Source organism: Pristiophorus japonicus, chromosome 20 (genome assembly GCF_044704955.1).
Source record: "Pristiophorus japonicus isolate sPriJap1 chromosome 20, sPriJap1.hap1, whole genome shotgun sequence".
Lineage (NCBI taxonomy): Eukaryota > Metazoa > Chordata > Chondrichthyes > Pristiophoridae > Pristiophorus > Pristiophorus japonicus.
The window spans coordinates 13,274,841-13,295,831 of record NC_091996.1 but is presented as its reverse complement, the minus strand read 5'-3'; the positions used below and the strand labels follow the sequence as shown (position 1 = coordinate 13,295,831).

The window sequence follows — 20,991 nt, the reverse complement described above, 5'->3', positions numbered from 1 at the left end:
CCGCCTGACGCTCGGGGGCCGGGGGAGGGGGGTGTGTGTGTGTGTGGGGGGTGGGGGTAGCGTCGGATCGCCGGGGCGATGGAAATCACGCGAGTCCCAGGACTGTGCGGCCTTGCTCGGTGGAAAGTGTAATATCCCCCCCCCCCCCCCCCAGGGGCTGCTGTTCCCCTAATTGGGAAGCCTCAGAAAGAGGGAGAGAGAGAGGGAAAATGGGAGCCGCAGCGATTCCCCGGAGCTGCAGGAATGTCCCTGGCACAGGTGCCAACTTCCAGCTGCCGGCCGGACCAGGAGTTCGCAGCTTCGCTTCATTCCGCCGAGCTGCCCTGCAAATGTTGACCTCGGATCATGTTTGAGGACGAGGAGGCGGCTTGAGAATCATGGAGGAGTTGTCTCAGCAGCGTTTCTTCCCTTTAGTTACCCTGTCTATATTTATGACAGAATCCATGCAGATATTTTTAACTTGGAATTTTTCTTTTTATCTGATGCGAATAAGTTGTGCTCTTGGTTAGGAATTAAGTGGTAGCAAAAGAGTGCAGTAATTGTTGAAGAAGTAGAATACTGTTTTTATAGGGGCAAAAGTGCACATATTCTGTGCAGGAGCAACTGGGGACCTGATGCAAGAACTTGATCTGTACAATATTGATCAAAAACCTGCGTTGGCTCAGTTGTCTAATGACAATCTAGTGACTATCCTCTGGGGAGGAGAGAGAGGTAAGTGGGCCTCTGGGGGTTAAATTGGCTCAAAGATCGTACACCTGGTGAGAGGAGATTGGAACAGGCCTTTTGGCTAAGATCATGCGTAACTGACCTGACAGGGGAGTAACCATGACCCCAACGTGGTTCTCCCTGGATCAGGAAGGTGGTTCTCCTATGCTTTTTGGAAATAGGAGGTGGGTAGGGTGGCTTGACCCATCCACCTCCACCGAGGTGTGTGGGGTTGCTGACCCATCCACCTCCATGGCACAAACCTGGTATTGCAGTACTTCCAGGAACGGTGCTTGGGCTCTAGGCCTTTTGGCTAAGAGCATTAGCGCAGGGTGATCCTTGATGTGTGCAAGGTGACCTCTGGCGTTTGTGATCTGACAAAGAATTGGAAAGATTGGCTACGAAAATTTTTTTAAAAAAAGTTCATTTTCTATGGCAGAATACCTCAGGCAGGCAAATTTGCATTACTTTGGATTCAGCCGGGCTTCCTCGATGGTGATGACCTGTCACTGTGGTTAGCATTCTTCCCATAACTGTGTAAGTCAATGCGCCTATCTCGGCAGGTAGTGAGTGGGAGTGTTACCAGTGCTCTTTGCAAGTCAGCTGCTTGATCTTCACCAATTGAACTTGCTTACATTTTTGTAAACAGGAGGTGGGTGGGATGGCTTGACCCATCCACCTCCACGGAGGTGTGTGGGGGACCTGACCCATCCACCTCCATGGCACGAACCTGGTATTGCAGTACTTCCAGGAACGGTGCAGTGGCTCTAGGCCTTTTGGCTAAGAGCATTGGCGCAGAGTGATCCTTGACTGGTGCAGGGTGACCTCTGGCGTTTGTGACTTGACAAAGAATTGGAAACGATTGGCTACGAATTTATAAAAAAAAAAAATTGAACTGTACCAGTATCTCGACTTGTACTGGCTCTTACCAAACTATGCCTACATTTTGCGGCCATAGGTATGTGGAGTTGTATGGGGAGATGGTGTATTCCATACAAGGCAAAAAAATAACTACTTGTGTGGATTTAGGAGATTCTCAATCATCGACATTTACGACACAGAAGGAGGCCATTCGGCTCATCGTGTCTGTACCAGCCGAAAAAGAGCTATCCAGCCTAATCCCACATTCCAGTTCTTGGGCCGTAGCCTTGCAGGTTACAACACTTCAAGTGCATATCCAATCCGATTTACAATCTAAATACTAGTTGTGTCTGTGCGTGCAACATACGCAACTGACTGAGGTTATGGATTAATTGTATGCTCAAACTCTGGTAATACAGTGCCTGGTTCATAGTTTGTACAGTACGTTGTTCAGACATGACTAGATTTTGTTCCCAAAGCTGTAATTGCATCAAAAGAGGATTGTACTCTGAACTGCCATGCATAAGTTAAATATTAAGGGAGCTGTTGGTTCATTTATGTCTGTTGTCCCCTCATTTGTAAATTTTTGGGGGGTAAATAACTGGCTGCAGACAGTCTGGGAATAGGTATTTTGTTAAGCTCTCTGTTGTGACATCTTGGAGCTTGATCCTGTACACAGCTACAGAGTTGCCCACTCAATGTTTTGAATAATCTAATAAGTTGGAGATTTGATGCTGCAGGGTGAATGCTATACACATCATCAAATAAATTTAAAACGTGATAAGACCAGTGAAGTAATATATCCTAAATATGTTCAATTGTTCTCTTTCAAGCAGAAGCTAAAATTGTGCTGACAAGATTGTGCTGATGGAGGGATGTCATATTTCCTTCCTTCCCTATTCGTTCTCTGGATGAGCAGTCCTGATTGTGAATCCAAACATTTGCTATTGCTTTAAGTATCTTGCCTATTAAATGCTCTGGTTAATTAAGGAAGATATGATGAACTTTTATAAAACACTGGTTCGGCTCCAACTGGAGTATTGTGTCCAGTTCTGGGCACCGCACTTTAGGAAGGATGTGAAGGCCTTAGAGAGGGTGCAGAAAAGATTTTACGAGAATAGTTCCAGGGATGAGGGACTTCAGTTATGTGAATAGACTAGAGAAGCTAGGGCTGTTTTCCTTAGAGCAGAGAAGGTTGAGCGGAGATTTAATAGAGGTGTTCAAACTCATGGGTCCAGACAGACTAGAGAGAGAGAAGCTGTTCCTATTGGTGGAAAGGTCGAGAACCAGAGGACACAGATTCAAGGTGATTGGCAGAAGAACCAAAGGCAACATAAGGAAGAACTTTTTTTTTTACTCAGTGAGTCCTTAGGATCTGGAATGCATTGACTGAAAGAGTGGTGGAGGCAGATTCATTTGTAGCTTTCAAAAGGGAATTGGATAAGTACCTGAAAGAAAACAGATTTTCAGGGCTATGGGGAAAGGGCGTAGGACTGGCTGAAATGCTCTTGCAAAGAGCCAGCACGGGCTCGATGGGCCGAATTGCCTCCTTCTGTGCTGTAACCACTCTCTGATTCTATGAATTGGTTAGTTTACTGACGCTTTTTTTTTTCGGGTTCAAATGCATTTATTGACTTTCATAGGAATTAAACATAAAATGGTCATTACTATCAATAACCAGACATATACAATAACTATTATTACCAATAATCACCCATATGCTTGAGACGATTGCGGGGATGTTGTTAAAAGAATATGCTGTTCTGGTTGTCAATTGTTGATAATTACTGGATAAACTTGAAGCGATTGTTATGACCTCCACTGAAGATTAATGGTCATTATAGATTAACATGGAGTGCATGGTATTGCCATGTGTCATGACACCCACTGTTGCCATTGCTAGAGTCGAATAAACCCACTCCTGATAATCTCAACATTAGCCTAGAAATTCCTCTGGGGGTCTTCCCGCGCGGGCAATTGCCTCCTCGCTGGACATTTTTAACAAATTTACCTGGTGGTCGAGGAGGCGCCCTGATTTCCGATGGGGAGGCCTTCTCCTCCCGCGCTGCAAAGTGCGCTCCTGTGCAGAGGGCCCCGATGCAGAAGATGCAGCCAATCAGGTAAGTATTTCACAGGTTCCCATTAATAGCACTGAGACTCACGTATCTACGATTTCTCAGTGCTATTAGTGGGAACAAAAATAATCACACAAAATAATAAAAAATAAAAAACAGACCATGCATTTAAAATTAATTGAAATTTAAGTTATTCTGTCTTATTTAAAAAAAAATATTTTCCCGATTTTTAAAAAAGTTTTTTAAATTATGGTTTAAAAATAAGCTTACTGTAGTGGGGAGGGTTTTTAACAATAAACTGTGTTTCTAATTTTATTTTACAATTGTTTTTGTGTGTTTTAAAACACTTGCGACTGTAAAAGTAGACTATGCACCTGCTTTTTCATACGCAAGATTTTTGAGGACATTTGCTGGGCAAGATATGGGTAAATAGCCCAATCTTGCCCGTACAAATACCCTCGCTCCCGATCTGGCATCCTTGCTACGATCTGTCAAGCTCCAGCGCATGTGCTGAAAACCGACTTTTCCGATGCCTTCCCGGGTCCGTAGAAACTTCGTACGAGCCCGGGGACGTGGGAATTTCCATGCCATTATATGTAATATGGTCACTTTGTAATTTTTAACAAAAATAACTTGTATTTACATTGCACCTTTAACTTCGTAAAATGTTCCAAGGCGCTTCACAGGAGCGTTTTGAAACAAAATGTGACACCGAACCACACAAGGAGGTATTAGGGCAGATGACCAAAAGCTTGGTTAAAGACGTAGGTTTAAAGGAGAAAAGGGAGGTAGAGAGGTGAAGATGCTTAGAGAGGGAGTTTAGGGCCTTGTCAGTTGAAGGCACGGCCACCAATGGTTGACTGATTAAAATCGGGAATGCTCAAGAGGCCAGAATTAGAGGAGCGCAGAAATCTCGGAGGGTTGTGGGGCTGGAGGAGATTACAGAGATAAGGGAGGGGCGAGTCTCTCCTTATTATGTGTTTCCTAATGGTTCTCGAGTTAATTTTTGTACATCCGATCTCCATTATGCTGAGTGTCAGTTACCCTGTAAAGTAATCGATAAGATGCAAGTGCTCAATCAGAATAGGTGGATTATTGTATTATCTTGAGATTCGGACAGTCTATCAGTCATGGTGAACTGTGTGCTGTTTAGCGGGATTGAGATAATGTGTTTAACAGTGACGTTTTCATCCTGTTGACCTTCGGTGTTCTGTGTTAAATCATAGAAATATACATTTGTTTCTTTTTAAGCAGAAGCTAAACTGTGCTGCTACTGTAATGGAGGGATGTCGCCTTTTGTCGTTTGCAGCTTCATGTTCTGCTTCGACACCATTTAGAACATTAGTTACATTATCTGCCAGCCTTGGCTCAGTGGTAACACACTCACCTCTTACGTCTGAAATTCATGGGTTCAAATCCCATTCCAGAGAGACTCGAGCACATAACCTGGACTGACAAATCGGTGCAGTACTGAGGAAGTGCTGCACTGTCAGATGCCTCCTTTGGGATGAGATGTTAAGGGAGGGCCCGTCTTCCCTCTCGACTATTCGAAGATCAGCAGGGGAATTTTCCCAGTGTCCTGTGCAACATTTATCCCGCAACCAACACCATCCGATAAATTGGTACATTATCTTAATGATGTATTGTGGCACTCTGCTGTGTACAAATGTAAGTTGATTCTTTCTACATAGAAAGATGTGCTTGCATCTTTCAGTGTTTGTTTTACTGCTTTTGCCTTTTTGAGCCACCAGGAATGTCCCAGTAGTCAGCACATGGCTTCCTCCAGCTTACCTACAAATGATTAGACCAGGAGTGCTGTCAGTGTCGGTATCTATTTCACTGGCTGATGTAAAGAAATACATTAGCTTCTGTAAAAGACAGTTCCTGGATTCCCCAAGTGTCAGCCATATCTCCGGCAGTAAGGTGCAGCTGTTGTTTGATTTAGTTCTTCAGCCTGTGTCCTTAGCGTTGACTTGCTGCAATAGTGGGTTTATTGCCTGGTGTACTGTATGCTCCTGACTATCAGGAGCTGTTGTCCAATCTGTTTTAAGTTTGTCATCTGTTTTCATGATAGTTGGTGCGGGCATAATGGATCACTCTGCCCACATCTCTCAACGATTCAAATCTTACCAAATTATTTATTTTTGGAAGTTGACGTGTGAGTTGTCTGTTTAAGCAGGAAGTTGGGCTGTTCATTTGAATAGCTGACTATTATATACTCGGTCAACAAAGGTGGTACAGCCTCCTGTTATTGCAGCAGCACCATAGGAATAGTGTGCTGGTACTTTCGGTGCCTTGTGCCACAGAATGGTAAATTCACAAGTGCACTTATTAATATCATGACTTTTTGACTGTATCCTTTCCGAGGTACTGTGGCAAGCTCCTCATATAGGGCGAGAAAATCTTGGGACGAGATTGCCAGCAGCTGGTTCACTTTTACGTGATCTAAGTGACAGATCGGGAGAGGACACGTATTAAGACTGGAATGTTGCAATGCCTCTGTAAAATCTGGCACATTTAATGTGCTCAAAGTTGGTTCATAATGACCACCTTGTTGGAATCAGCTTGTGATGGTCTTCAACTCTTATGTTGGGGAAAACTAAATGAAGTGAGAATTAATATTTGTGAGCACTTTATATATATATATATATATATAAATTCTTTCTCTGCTTTGTCGTGAAAATATTTCCTCAGGTAGAAATGACATTTTGCAAACGAAGCCACTTCAATTTACTAAATGATATTTTTCCTTTTAAAAGTTGAAGGAATTCCAGCAGAAGAAGATGCCCCCGGCCCCTTCAGGAGCCAAAAAGAAGAGGAGGACAAAAGATGACGGACTCGAACCAGCAACAGCTCCCGCAGAGAACGACCAAGAGATTAGTGAGGTAAATTCCTCTGGATTTACTCTGGGTGGGGTTCTAGCTGAACAAGTACTTTCTCAATATTTTTTTCCCTCCCAAAAATAGTGACACTAGTTTCCATGTTTTAGCACCAGCTGATTGCACCGAAGTACAAATAGTAATCCTCAGCTTGTTGTCCCATTCGTTATGACATCCTGTGCACTGTTGATCGAAAGAATGTAAATCGTTTGGAAAATCTGCTTTGAGTTAAGAACATAAGAAATAGGAGCAGGAGTAGGCCATTTGGCCCTTCGAGCCTGCTCCGCCATTCAATGAGATCATGGCTGATCTGATCTTGGGCTCAGCCCCGCTTACCTGCCCGCTCCTCAAAACCCTTCACTCCCTTATCATTCAAAAATCTGTCTATCTTCACCTGAAATATATTCAATGACCCAGCCTCCACAGCTCGCTGGGGCAGAGAATTCCAACAATTTACGACCCTCTGAGTGAAGAAATTCCTCCTCCATCTCAGTTCTAAATGGGTGGCCCCTTATTCTTAAACTATGTCCCCGAGTTCTAGATTCCCCCACGACTGGAAAACATCCTCTCTGCATCTACCTTGTCGAGCCCCCTCAGTATCATATATGTTCCTTTCTGTCCTTTTTGTGGAATAGCTCCTGTCGTTTCTAAACACAATTGCGTACAACAGTGTTTTCCACTTGCACTGTGGGATGACTTCTTTGCGGTGATTGTTTCTTCGACCACATGCTCCCAACATGTACTGTTTTAATAATCCTAGCTGTTTGACTGTCTTCATGTGACATTGCCCTACCAGTTGTTCCACACATGCCTCTAATGGTAAGCCCTTCTGAAATCGCCACAAAACTTAAAGAAACTAATGTCTACATTTATAGTTTTTTTTTCTTGGAAATGTATTTTTCCATCTCCAATTTTGCTCCTGCCTTCGAAAGCCACTAAATTCTGCTGGGTCCAGATCGTCCCCTAAATGGCCTTTACTCACATGTGTGCTTTCACAGTGAGCGTTGCAGGGTATGTGAGGTGGGTGGGGGAACGAGAGAGGTGGGTGTGGGACCCCAACATTGACACGTGTGTGCTTAACCTTTTCCCCTCCAAGCCCAGGGGTGAGGAGTCTTTAATTGTCATGTCCCTATTGCAACCTCAGCCGAGACCAGCTAATTCAGCGTGGCATGGGAATTGAACCCGAGATCATTGTCCTACATATTCAGTTGTACAACGCCTTTGCCAGTAGAGCCATTTGTGGGAGCATCTTATGAATAATAAATGAAATATGCATTAGGAAGATGTTTTTTGCAAACAAAACCATTTCTGTATTGGTTGCTGTAACTTGCACTAATGAGTCATGTGGCTGGTGCCATTTTGCTTGTTTTGTATAAATCTACCTGTCTTTGTCACGTTTCCTTTATATGTGAATCACAAGGTTACATAAAGGCTGGCAACTGCAATGCACTTTCATTAAACCACCCCCCCCCCAATTTCTGGTTTCTACATAAAGCACCAACGCCTGGTGTCCTTTGGAGTTTGATGATGGTATATATTGATTGGATAATTGAACACTTTCTCCCTTCTATAATAGGGATAGCAATCACTTGCTGCAAGTTAAAATGGGTGGTTTGTTAAATCATTTCAGTGTCTCTTTCCATCATCGTGTTTTCTGCTGTCTGAAATGCAGGATTGCTCCTCGACAGGAGTGTGCAGCAGCAGCAATTCCAGGCTGGTGTCTGATCCTCCTGATTCCCCAAGGCTCAGCATTCTTTATTTCCATTCCCCACTGACATTTCAGATATGAAAGAGCTTGGATTACAGGATGACATTTTCCACCATCGACTATGAATGGGTATAAAACAATCTAACCCGAGAGATTACACTGAGAGCGCCGTTGAAGTGAACAACAGTATTACGTTCCTTCTCTCGCGTATTATATTTGTAGCTTGGTGGGAAAACAAAATTGGATGGGGCTATTGCGCCTGGATCAATGCTGCCAAGCCATCCTTGACTAGAGGTGGCCCTGGATAGAATCATAGAAATTTATGACGCAGGCAATTCGGCCCATTGTATCTGTTCCAGCCGAAAAAGAGCTGTCCAGCCCAATCCCACCATCCAGCTCTTGGCCCTGTAGGCTACAGCAATTCAAGTGCATATCCAAGTCCTTTTTAAATATGATGAGGATTTCTACCTCTTATCACCCTTTCAGGCAATGAGTTCCAGACCCCCACCACCCTCTGGGTGAAAAAAGGTTTCTTCAACTCCCCTCGAATCCTTCTACCAATGACTTTAAATCTATGCCCCCATAGTTATCGACCTCTCTGCCAAGGGAAATAGGTTCTCCCTATCCACTCTATCTAGACCCCTCATAATTTTATACGCCTCAATCAAGTCTCCCCTCAGCCTCCTCTGTTCCAAATAAAACAACCCCAGCCTGTCCAATCTTTCTTCATAGCTGGGTTTCTCCTTTCCTGGCAACATCCTTGTAAATCTCCTCGGTGCCCTCTCTACTGCAATCACATCTTTCCTGTAATAGTTAAAATCCAGTGTGTCCAAAAAAAACTGCATCACTTTTGCATTTTGCGTAGAAATTTGAGTTTTGTAGATGTGAAACCACACTCCATGCTTAAATTCTACGAGCTCCTCTCGGCACATTTCTCCCCTAGCTGCCTGAGAGCGTTGACTTGTTGCTGGCGTACAGTACTGTGCTGCCGTTCGGCCTCTGGCACATAGCTCAAACAATTTGCGATCCTCAATGGCCACTGTGGGCATTCTTTTTGTCTACGGCAGGGTGGGGAGGGGGCTGAGCAAAGTGAATTATTGCCGAACCTGATCCCCTGCCCTTGCCTGCCGTCCACACAAGGGCAGTTCAAGTAGGGTCGCTTTAAAGAGCAGGAGCCCTGGATAATTTTCTTTTTTTTTTTCTTTCTCCTTTCCTTGATCCGGGGGTACTGAGGCCAGTTGCTGACTGTCTACCATCACCGTGGCTGCGATTAGCTAACTAAGCAAGGCCACTAATTTTAAAAAAATTCAGTCACGGGTTATGGAAGTCGCCGGCAAGGCCAACATTTATTGCCCGTCCCTAATTGCCCTCGAGAAGGTGACGGCCCTCTTAAATACAACTGAGCGTCTTGCTAGGCCACTTCAGAGAACAGTTAAGAGTCAACCACATTGATGTGGGTCTGGGGTCACATATTGGCCAGACCAGGTAAGGGCGGCAGATTTCCTTCTCTAAAAGGACATTAGTGAACCAGATGGGTTTTTACAACGTTCACCATAATGGTCACCATTACTGATGCAAGCTTTTTTGTAATTCCAGATTTATTGTTTTGAATATAAATTCCCCAGTTGCCATGGTGAGATTTGAACTCCTCTTGGAATCATTAGTCCAGGCCTCTGGATTACTAATCCAGCAACATAACCGCTATGCTACTGTACGGATTGAACTTGTAATCTACTTCTAGCTCAGCTACTCATCGTGTAAACTCATTGAACCCTTTGCTTTAAAAGAGGAAGCTACCATTGCTGATGGGTACTCACATGAAGTTCTCCTCGGCTTCCGGTCATTTTTTAAAGTTTTAATTTCTGGGAGCCAACAGAGAAGCCCTTATAAATAAGGCTGTGCTTTTAACGGGTGCTTTTTTGTGCATGGATTCTCTGAAGTTCTGCAATATAACCGGACACACGGAATTTTGCAGAGCTCTTCCAAAATCATCTACAAAATTCATCGGATGCTCGGCCTTCATGAGTAATCTGTGCACAAATCGCACCCAGTGAAAAATGTCCAGCTCTGCCTATAATTTAAGCATTTGTGCAGCTTGTATGGCACACACCTGATGGGGCGATGTCTTATGGATGGAATGTCATCCAGAATGTCATCCATGGGACAGGCCTTTTTCCTTTTTCTTTTCTACCTTGCAGAAATCAATGAAGATTGAATATTAGTCAGCATTCATTATGCTCAGTGGAGAGAAGGAACAAAGCTTTCTTTAGTCAGACCTTACGAGACCGATTTAAAAAGAGCCCCTTTGTGTGATGTGAACACAATTGGGAGGGACAGCATCGCAAAGCAGTAAACAGAAATAATTGTGGGAGTATTTCTTAAAAATAATCAAATGGGATAAGAAATAGGAGTAGGCCGTCCAGCTCCTCGAGCTTGCCTCGCCAATCAATAAGATCATGGCTGATGATCTACCTCAACTCCACTTACCCGCCCGATCCCCATATCCCTTGATCCCCCCCCCCCCCCCCCCCCCCGAGTCCAAAAATCTACCTCTCTCAGCCTTGAATATACTCTATAACTTGGCATCTACAGCCCTTTATAGGATTCCAAAGATTCATAACCCTCCGAGTGAAGAAATTTCTCCTCATCTCCGTCTGAAATGACCGACCCCTTATCCAGAGGCCATGCCCCCTAATTCTAGACTCCAGCCAGGGGAAGCCGCCTCTCAGCATCTACTCTGTCAAGTTCTCTCAGAATCTTGTATGTTTCAATGTGATCACCTCTCATTCTGCTAAACTTGAGAGTATTGGCCCAGTCGACTCAAACTCATCATAGAACAACCCTCTCATCCCAGGTATCAATCTAATGAACCTTCGTTGCAACACCTCAAAGGCAGATGTATCCTTCCTCGGATAAGGAGACCAAAACTGTACACAGTATTAAGTTATAAGAGGTTAACTCCTAGGTTTATTTGCAAGCAATGTTTAAATTTGCATGGCAATAATCAGGTGTGCTATGTTTATTGAGTGTTCCTGTTCTGTGTAGGATGAAGCCAAGTGCTAAAACAGATGGTGTGGCTTAAAGCTGGGAAGGAACGCATAGAATCATAGAAATTTACGGCATGGAAGGAGGCCATTCGGCCCATTGTGTCTGCTGGCCGACAAAGAGCGATCCAGCCTAATCCCACTTTCCAGCTCTTGGTCCATAGCCCTATACGTTACAGCACTTCAAGTGCACATAGAAACATAGAAAATAGGTGCAGGAGTAGGCCATTCGGCCCTTCTAGCATGCACCGCCATTCAATGAGTTCATGGCTGAACATTCAACTTCAGTACCCCATTCCTGCTTTCTCGCCATACCCCTTGATCCCCCTAGTAGTAAGGACCTCATCTAACTCCTTTTTGAATATATTTAGTGAATTGGCCTCAACAACTTTCTGTGGTAGAGAATTCCACAGGTTCACCACTCTCTGGGTGAAGAAGTTCCTCCGCATCTCGGTCCTAAATGGCTTACCCCTTATCCTTAGACTGTGACCTCTGGTTCTGGACTTCCCCAACATTGGGAACATTCTTCCTGCATCTAACCTGTCTAAACCCGTCAGAATTTTAAATGTTTCTATGAGGTCCCCTCTCATTCTTCTGAACTCCAGTGAATACAAGCCCAGTTGATCCAGTCTTTCTTGATAGGTCAGTCCCGCCATCCCGGGAATCAGTCTGGTGAACCTTCGCTGCACTCCCTCAATAGCAAGAATGTCCTTCCTCAGGTTAGGAGACCAAAACTGTACACAATACTCCAGGTGTGGCCTCACCAATGCCCTGTACAACTGTAGCAACACCTCCCTGCCCCTGTACTCAAATCCCCTTGCTATGAAGGCCAACATGCCATTTGCTTTCTTAACCGCCTGCTGCACCTGCATGCCAACCTTCAATGACTGATGTACCAAGACACCCAGGTCTCGTTGCACCTCCCCTTTTCCTAATCTGTCACCATTCAGATAATAGTCTGTCTCTCTGTTTTTACCACCAAAGTGGATAACCTCACATTTATCCACATTATACTTCATCTGCCATGCATTTGCCCACTCACCTAACCTATCCAAGTCGCTCTGCAGCCTCACAGCATCCTCCTCGCAGCTCACACTGCCACCCAACTTAGTGTCATCCGCAAATTTGGAGATACTACATTTAATCCCCTCATCTAAATCATTAATGTACAGTGTAAACAGCTGGGGCCCCAGCACAGAACCTTGCGGTACCCCACTAGTCACTGCCTGCCATTCTGAAAAGTCCCCATTTACTCCTACTCTTTGCTTCCTGTCTGACAACCAGTTCTCAATCCATGTCAGTACACTACCCCCAATCCCATGTGCTCTAACTTTGCACATCAATCTCTTGTGTGGGACCTTGTCGAACGCCTTCTGAAAGTCCAAATATACCACATCAACTGGTTCTCCCTTATCCACTCTACTGGAAACATCCTCAAAAAATTCCAGAAGATTTGTCAAGCATGATTTCCCTTTCACAAATCCATGCTGACTTGGACCTATCATGTCACCTCTTTCCAAATGCACTGCTATGACATCCTTAATAATTGATTCCATCATTTTACCCACTACCGATGTCAGGCTGACCGGTCTATAATTCCCTGTTTTCTCTCTCCCTTTTTTAAAAAGTGGGGTTACATTGGCTACCCTCCACTCCATAGGAACTGATCCAGAGTCAATGGAATGTTGGAAAATGACTGTCAACGCATCCACTATTTCCAAGGCCACCTCCTTAAGTACTCTGGGATGCAGTCCATCAGGCCCTGGGGATTTATCGGCCTTCAATCCCATCAATTTCCCCAACACAATTTCCCGGCTAATAAGGATTTCCCTCAGTTCCTCCTCCTTACTAGACCCCCCGACCCCTTTTATAACCGGAAGGTTGTTCGTGTCCTCCTTCGTGAATACCGAACCAAAGTACTTGTTCAATTGGTCCGCCATTTCTTTGTTCCCCGTTATGACTTCCCCTGATTCTGACTGCAGGGGACCTATGTTTGTCTTTACTAACCTTTTTCTCTTTACATATCTATAGAAACTTTTGCAATCCGTCTTAATGTTCCCTGCAAGCTTCTTCTCATACTCCATTTTCCCTGCCCTAATCAAACCCTTTGTCCTCCTCTGCTGAGTTCTAAATTTCTCCCAGTCCCCAGGTTCACTGCTATTTCTGGCCAATTTGTATGCCACTTCCTTGGCTTTAATACTATCCCTGATTTCCCTTGATAGCCACGATTGAGCCACCTTCCCTTTTTTATTTTTATGCCAGACAGGAATGTACAATTGCTGTAGTTCATCCATGCGGTCTCTAAATGTCTGCCATTGCCCATCCACAGTCAACCCCTTAAGTATCATTCGCCAATCCATCCCAGCCAATTCACGCCTCATACCTTCAAAGTTAGCCTTCTTTAAGTTCTGGACCATGGTCTCTGAATTAACTGTTTCATTCTCCATCCCAATGCAGAATTCCACCATATTATGGTCACTCTTCCCCAAGAGGCCTCGCACAACGAGATTGCTAATTAATCCTCTCTCATTACATAACACCCAGTCTAAGATGGCCTCCCCCCTAGTTGGTTCCTCGACATATTGGTCTAAAAAACTATCCCTTATGCACTCCAGAAAATCCTCCTCCACCGTATTGCTTCCAGTTTGGTTAGCCCAATCTATGTGCATATTAAAGTCACCCATTATAACTGCTGCACCTTTATTGCACGCACCCCTAATTTCATGTTTGATGCCCTCCCCAACATCACTACTACTGTTTGGAGGTCTGTACACAACTCCCACTAACGTTTTTTGCCCTTTGGTGTTCTGCAGCTCTACCCATATAGATTCCACATCATCCAAGCTAATGTCCTTCCTAACTATTGCCTTAATCTCCTCCTTAACCAGCAATGCTACCCCACCTCCTTTTCCTTTTATTCTATCCTTCCTGAATGTTGAATACCCCTGGATGTTGAGTTCCCAGCCCTGATCATCCTGGAGCCACGTCTCCGTAATCCCAATCACATCATATTTGTTAACATCTATTTGCACAGTTAATTCATCCACCTTATTGCGGATACTCCTTGCATTAAGACACAAAGCCTTTAGGCTTGTTTTTTTAACACCCTCTGTCCTTTTAGAATTTTGCTGTACAATGGCCCTTTTTGTTCTTTGCCTTGGGTTTCTCTGCCCTCCACTTTTCCTCATCTCCTTTCTGTCTTTTGTTTTTGCCTCTTTTTTGTTTCCCTCTATCTCCCTGCATTGGTTCCCATCCCCCTGCCATATTAGTTTAACTCCTCCCCAACAGCACTAGCAAACACTCCCCCGAGGACATTGGTTCCGATTCTGCCCAGGTGCAGACCGTCCGGATTGTACTGGTCCCACCTCCCCCAGAACCGGTTCCAATGCCCCAGGAATTTGAATCCCTCCCTGCTGCACCATTGCTCAAGCCACGTATTCATCTGAGCTATCCTGCGATTCCTACTCTGACTAGCACGTGGCACTGGTAGCAATCCCGAGATTACTACTTTTGAGGTCCTACTTTTTAATTTAGCTCCTAGCTCCTTAAATTCATTTCGTAGGAACTCATCCCTTTTTTTACCTATGTCATTGGTACCAACGTGCACCATGACAACTGGCTGTTCTCCCTCCCTTTTTAGAATGTCCTGCACCCGCTCCGAGACATCCTTGACCCTTGCACCAGGGAGGCAACATACCATCCTGGAGTCTCGGTTGCGGCCGCAGAAACGCCTATCTATTCCCCTTACAATTGAATCCCCTATCACTATCGCTCGCCCACTCTTTTTCCTGCCCTCCTGTGCAACAGAGCCAGCCACGGTGCCATGAACTTGGCTGCTGCTGCCCGCTCCTGATGAGTCATCCCCCTCAACAGCACTCAAAGCAGTGTATCTGTTTTGCAGTGGGATGACCACAGGGGACCCCTGCACTACCTTCCTTGCACTACTCTTCCTGCTGGTCTTCCATTCCCTCGCTGGCTGTGGACCCTTCTCCTGCGGTAAGACCAACTCGCTACACGTGATACTCACGTCATTCTCAGCATCGTGGATGCTCCAGAGTGAATCCACCTTCAGCTCCAACTCCGCAACGCGGACCGTCAGTAGCCGGAGGTGGACACACTTCCCGCACGTAGTCGTCAGGGACACTGGTGTTGTCCCCGTGTTCCCACATGGTACAGGAGGAGCATATCACGTGACCGAGCTGTCCTGCCATGACTTAACCCTTAGATACACTTAAATTGCTGACAACAATGTTAACAGGTTACTGACTAATAAAGAAAAAGAAAAACTACTCACCAATCAGCAGCCAATCACTTACCACGTTGGCTGTGACGTCACCTTTTGATTTCTTTCTACTTCTTTTTTGACTTCTCTCAGCTGGAGCTGCACAAGTACGCCTCTCTCGACGCTCCCCGGACTGCTGAGCCTTTTATAGGCCGCTGCCTCTCTCGACTCCCGACTCTCGACATCTAAGTACTTTTTAAATGCGATGAGGATTTCTGCCTCTATCACCCTTTCAGGCAGTGAGTTTCAGATTCCCACCACCCTCTGGGTGAAAGAATTTCTCCTCAAATCCCCTCTAAACCTCCTACCAATTACTTTAAATCTATGCCCACTGGTTCTTGACCCCTCTGCTAAAGGAAATAAGTCCTCTCGTAATTGGCTTTTGGTGCAGTTTGCATTGACCCAAAGCAAACTTCCAATTTCCTTAGTTGAAGTCTGGATCATTAGGGACTGGAAACATTTAGCTTTGTGTCCCTCAAACGAGAGCTCCCCCCCCCCACCAACCCTAACCCTAACGCTAACCCCCGGCTGATAAAATATAATAAGCTCACATCTTCTAAATGATTACCGCTGTCAGTAAATGTTTTTACTTAATGCACATACATTTCTCTGTTTCAGGATGTTTTCCTTTGGCTTATGGTTGTTCTAAATGAAACATTTCAGCTGCAGAGGTTTCTGAAGCTAGTATTTAAAATGGTTCTGACATGGGAGCAGTCGGCAGATAAAACTGCACCAGAATATGGGCCATTAAAATTGACAGCCTAATTAGATTGTTAAATGTTTTATCAAGAATAGGAAAGGAAAGAGCGAAAAATTTAGAGTATTTACAGATTAAAACTGTCGAACACGCCTCCGGTATTATTACGGAAACCACAGACAATTGAAACTCTTATTTAAAGAGGGGAGTACTTTCTGGATTCTCAACAGTTATGTACATCTTTGGTAAATTTGGACCAGATTTGAAAGATCATGTCCTGATGATCTCGGTCATCAGTTCTAAATTTCACTCAGCAAATGGAGAGTGCCCCCAGCCCTAGCTAGCATTTTAAAATCAGATTTTAAAGAAATAAATACATCCATCCATCCATACATACATTGAATGTCCTTTAACACAATAAAAAAAATGATGGTTCCCTGCCCATTAGATTGCGTAAAAATAAGATTATAGTATGTAATACTTGATCTGTTTAATCTTGGTTTTGGTCTTGTTTGCTGGACACCCTATCACTTCTTCCTCTGTCTTTATCTCTGAGTTATCCCTATCTCTTTACTACTGTTCAGATGCCCCTGCAGAACATTCTGAAGGTGCTGGTGGCAGACCGCGGTAAATCCAATGGGGTGACTCTGCCTTCATTGGACAGGCTGAAGGTGAGGTAGCTTTGGATGTTACCTGTTTGTGTGGCTGGCTTGCTATCATTGATGCATGCAATTTTTTGGGGGGAGGGAATTGGGAGACGGGAACGAACTGCTTCCTTTTGCGATTTTGACCTTGCACGAGTCCACAGCTTCTGCCTGCTTGCTGTAGTTGTACTTGAAACAGTTGTTGTGACTTGCGTCTTTTTGTTCGGCAGCTGGTGTTGCTTCTCTCTGCTTTCTGTCTGTTTCGCTCTGGTCTGGTGCATTGTTCAGAGTATGTGAAGTCGCTCTGTATTTGAAGTGCAACGAAAGGGTGGCGTTTCTAATTCAGAGAATCATAAGAACATAAGAAAACAGGAATTAGGAGCAGGAGTAAGCCATTTGGCCCCTCAAGCCTGCTCCGCCATTCAATAAGACCGTCTTCCTCAGTTCCACTTTCCTGCACTGTCCCTATATCCCTTGATTCCCTTAATATCCAAAAATCTATTCATCTCTACTTTGAATATAATTCAACGACTGAGCATCCATCGTCCTCATGAGGTAGAGAATTCCAGAAATTCACCTACTTGGCCGACCCCTTATTCTGAGACTGTGACCCCTGGTTCTAGACTCTCCAGCCCGAGGAAACATCCTCCCGGCATCTACCATGTCAAGCCCTGTAAAAAAAAATGTTGTATGTTTCCATGAGATCACCTCTCATACTCTAGAGAATATAGGCGTAGTCTACTCAATCTCTCCTCATAGGACAACGCCCCTGCCCCTCCCCCTTCTCCCAATCCCAGCGATCAGACTGGTGAACCTTTGTTGCACTCCGTCAATGGGTATAGCACAGAAGGCGGCCTTTCAGCCTGTCCTGCCTGTACCGGCTCTTTGAAAGAACTATCCAATTAATTAAAATATTTTTTGGCTTGCAAGCACATGTTCAGGAAGGTTTCCCTTTTTATCTATTTTAGCCTCTATGCTTCCTCGGCCGAGCCAGGCACCTTTTGTCTAAAGGATGGTTGCTTGGGCTTCCCAGTGCCTGTTGTGACTGTCCTTCCTATTTTTCCACCTCTTCTCCTGGTTGGGAGATGTAACAGCTCTGCCCGGTACCTTTCTGTCCAACACGGTTCAGATTGGAAAATGGGCAACACTGGACTCAAAATAGCTTCTATTGCAGTAGTTAATATTTTCTTCTAATAGATTTTTTAATACTCTTAACGGCCATTTTAGTGTCAGCATTAGCGATTTTGTTTGTCGTACCCTACAATTCCAAAGGAGCTGGACATGGAAAAGACTTCACAGTACTTGAGGCATTTTATCTTTCTCCTTGTTTCCAAATATTTCTGTTAGATGCTTGGCTGAATTTTGTCTTTGGAATGATTCAACCCAGCGTGGTATTATCAGCTGTGTCAGAGTAGAAAGCTACTTTGTGTTGGCTTGTACTTAACTCTCTGATAAAATAATTATTTTCCTTCACCCTCACTTCTTATCTGTACAGCTGGTTTTAAAAGTTAGTGAACTTGATGGTAATTAGGGCCGTGTTTAGCCGTTCTAACGGTGGTACAACAACAACTTGCATTTATTTAGCAATGTAGAAAACGTCCCAATGCACTAGACAGAAGCGTAAGCAGACAAAATTGACACCGAGCCAAAGAAGGAAATATTGGCGTGTTACTAAGATGGTACCAAGGATAAGTAGCTTTAGCTGTGAAGAGAGACTAGAGACATAAGGGGCTCTTCTCATTGGACCAGAGAACATTAAGAGGTGCTCCGATAGACGCATTTAAATGATTAAGTTTTGTTGAGGTAAATAAGTTTTAAAAACTATTTCCACTGTTTGGTGAGATGGTAATTAGAGGGCATAAATTTAAGGTCATCCTCCAGTACCTGTCCAACTCTGTTTTAAAATGATTTATGGAATCAGCTTCCACCACCTTTTCAGGTGGAACGTTCCAGATCCCAACAACTCGAGTAAAAAAAAAATATTCTCCTCATCTCCCCTCGAGATCTTTTTCCAATGATTTTGAATCTATGACCTCTAGCTATTGCCCCACTCAACAGAGGGATAATCCTGTCAGAGAGCTGGCACAGGAATGATGGGCCAAATGGCCTTGCCCTGTGTTGTTCGACGATAGTATAGGGTGTGGGGGCCCCGAGTGGGGAAAAGACAGTTGAATTTGTGGTTAATCTGCATTGTAATGGTGTGAGGGCAGTCAAAATAACCCAGAGTTATTGCTGCTTAGGTTAAATACAGGAAAACTACCAGTAGATGCTGTATTTTGGTTTTAGTTGATTTCTGTGCCAAGTGCAGCTATCACAGGGTATAAAATCTATTGCTGCAATTGTGCCCCTGCATTTAGAGATAAGAAAGTTGAGGGAAACTTACTCATTTGAATTTATTAAGATGGAGCTCTCTCCTTAAATTACACTACAGAAATTGGAATACATTTTTACATTTGACTTTATTGTAGATCCAAAGTAAATTATAAAGGATCATGCAGTGTTGAGTATGAAAACAAAAGATTAAGGAGTCTGGTCTATGAAGTATTTGTTTATCGCTCTTCATTACATCACTGTTACAGTAATGCCATATGATGACCTGTCAGCTGTGATTCAGTTGGTAGCACCCTCGCATCTTGAGTCAGAAGGTTGTAGGTTCAAGTCCCACTTCAGAGACTTGAGCACATAATCCCAGGCTGACACTTCAGTTCAGTGCTGTACTGTTGCAGGTGCTGTCTTTCAGATGAGACAGTAAACCGAGGCCCCCGTCTGCTCTCTCAGGTGGACGTAAAAGATCCCACGGCACTATTCAAAGAAGAGCAGGGGAGTTATCCCCGGTGTCCCGGCCAATATTTATTCCCTCAACCAACATCACTTAAAAACAGATTATCTGGTCATTGTCACGTTGCTGTTTGTGGGAGCTTGCTGTGCGCAAATTAGCTGCCGCGTTTCCCACATTACAACAGTGACTACACTTCAAAAGTATTTCGCTGGCTGTCATTGGGACATCCTGAGGTTGTGAAAGAGGCTATATAAATACAAGTTTAAAAAAATTATTTTGAGCAGATCTCTTGCAGTGATGCCTACGGTGGAGCATTCCCAATCCTTTCTTTATTTCATTTGAGGACGTGATTAATAAGCCTATGCTCATGTTGCATCACTGTCTCTGTAACTCTCCACAGAACTTTACGACCTAGCCGTAATCAAATAAATCGAAACAGTTCTTGAGTTGGGAGTATTAGCGGAAGAATGGTTGGTGCTGTGGTGTGAATGGTATTGGAACATCGGCGTGCAGAAAGCTGCTGACCACTTTCATCCAGCAGTGTATTTTAAAGTTCGAGTGGACCATTCAGACCAAGGAGCTGTGAATCTCAATGATTAGAAGTTGGGTTTAGAAGGGAACATTTTGCAGGGCTTTGGAGAAAGAGCGGGTGTGTGGGACCAATTAGATAGCTCTTTCAAAGAGCAGGTACAGGTGTAATGGATTGATTGGCCTCCTTCTGTGCTTTATGATTAAAAATCAAAACTGCTTGAAGTGCACAGCAGATCCATCGGCATTTGGAGAAAAAAAAGATAGGTTAATGTCACTGTTGCGACCTCAATTAAGAGCTCTGATTGGGCAACTGCTACTTCTTTGACCCTTGCATTTAGGAATCTTTTTGTACCGATATTGCTCAATGTTTCAAAATGAGGTCTGTGTCTGACACTTCGCGTGCAGCTCTTGGTTTTGGGTCCTCTTTCATTTCTGTCCTGGTTGGCAAAATACTGAAGCAGTCACATTTAAGCTGACCACTTTAAATGAACAGAGCTTGCCTTATTGCAGAAACTAGAACAGTCAAAATGACGGCTCTGTGACTGCGAGTTGATTTCTATTGCAGCCGGCCTATGCTGACATAAAGAGGCACTGTTTGTAATACCTGGCCAATTACCTGAAACTGCTTCGTCAGTTAAACCAAGAGTGTAATCGCACAAAATGTACTCTCTGCACAGGACCTGTGCTGGCATCCAGTGGAACCTGATAAAAGGAGAGCATCCAAAGCGATGGATTGAAAATCTGGGTTTCATTTCGATACAGGAAGTTTGGAGGTGCTGTTTAGCA

General features: G+C 44.2%; 1 protein-coding gene across 7 annotated transcripts in view; it reads left to right on the top strand.

The window, feature by feature from the left end:
• Window positions 1-20,991, top strand: part of golga2 (golgin A2) — a 122,748-nt gene that overhangs the window by 347 nt on the left and 101,410 nt on the right. For 5 of the 7 annotated variants that reach the window (XM_070863759.1, XM_070863758.1, XM_070863755.1 and 2 more), the window contains exons 2-3: window positions 6,401-6,526; window positions 16,836-16,922. In XM_070863759.1, coding sequence (XP_070719860.1) covers window positions 6,401-6,526; window positions 16,836-16,922 — 213 coding nt within the window. The remainder of the gene's footprint in view (window positions 1-6,400; window positions 6,527-16,835; window positions 16,923-20,991) is intronic. The other 2 variants (XM_070863760.1, XM_070863757.1) reach the window with 1 other exon arrangement.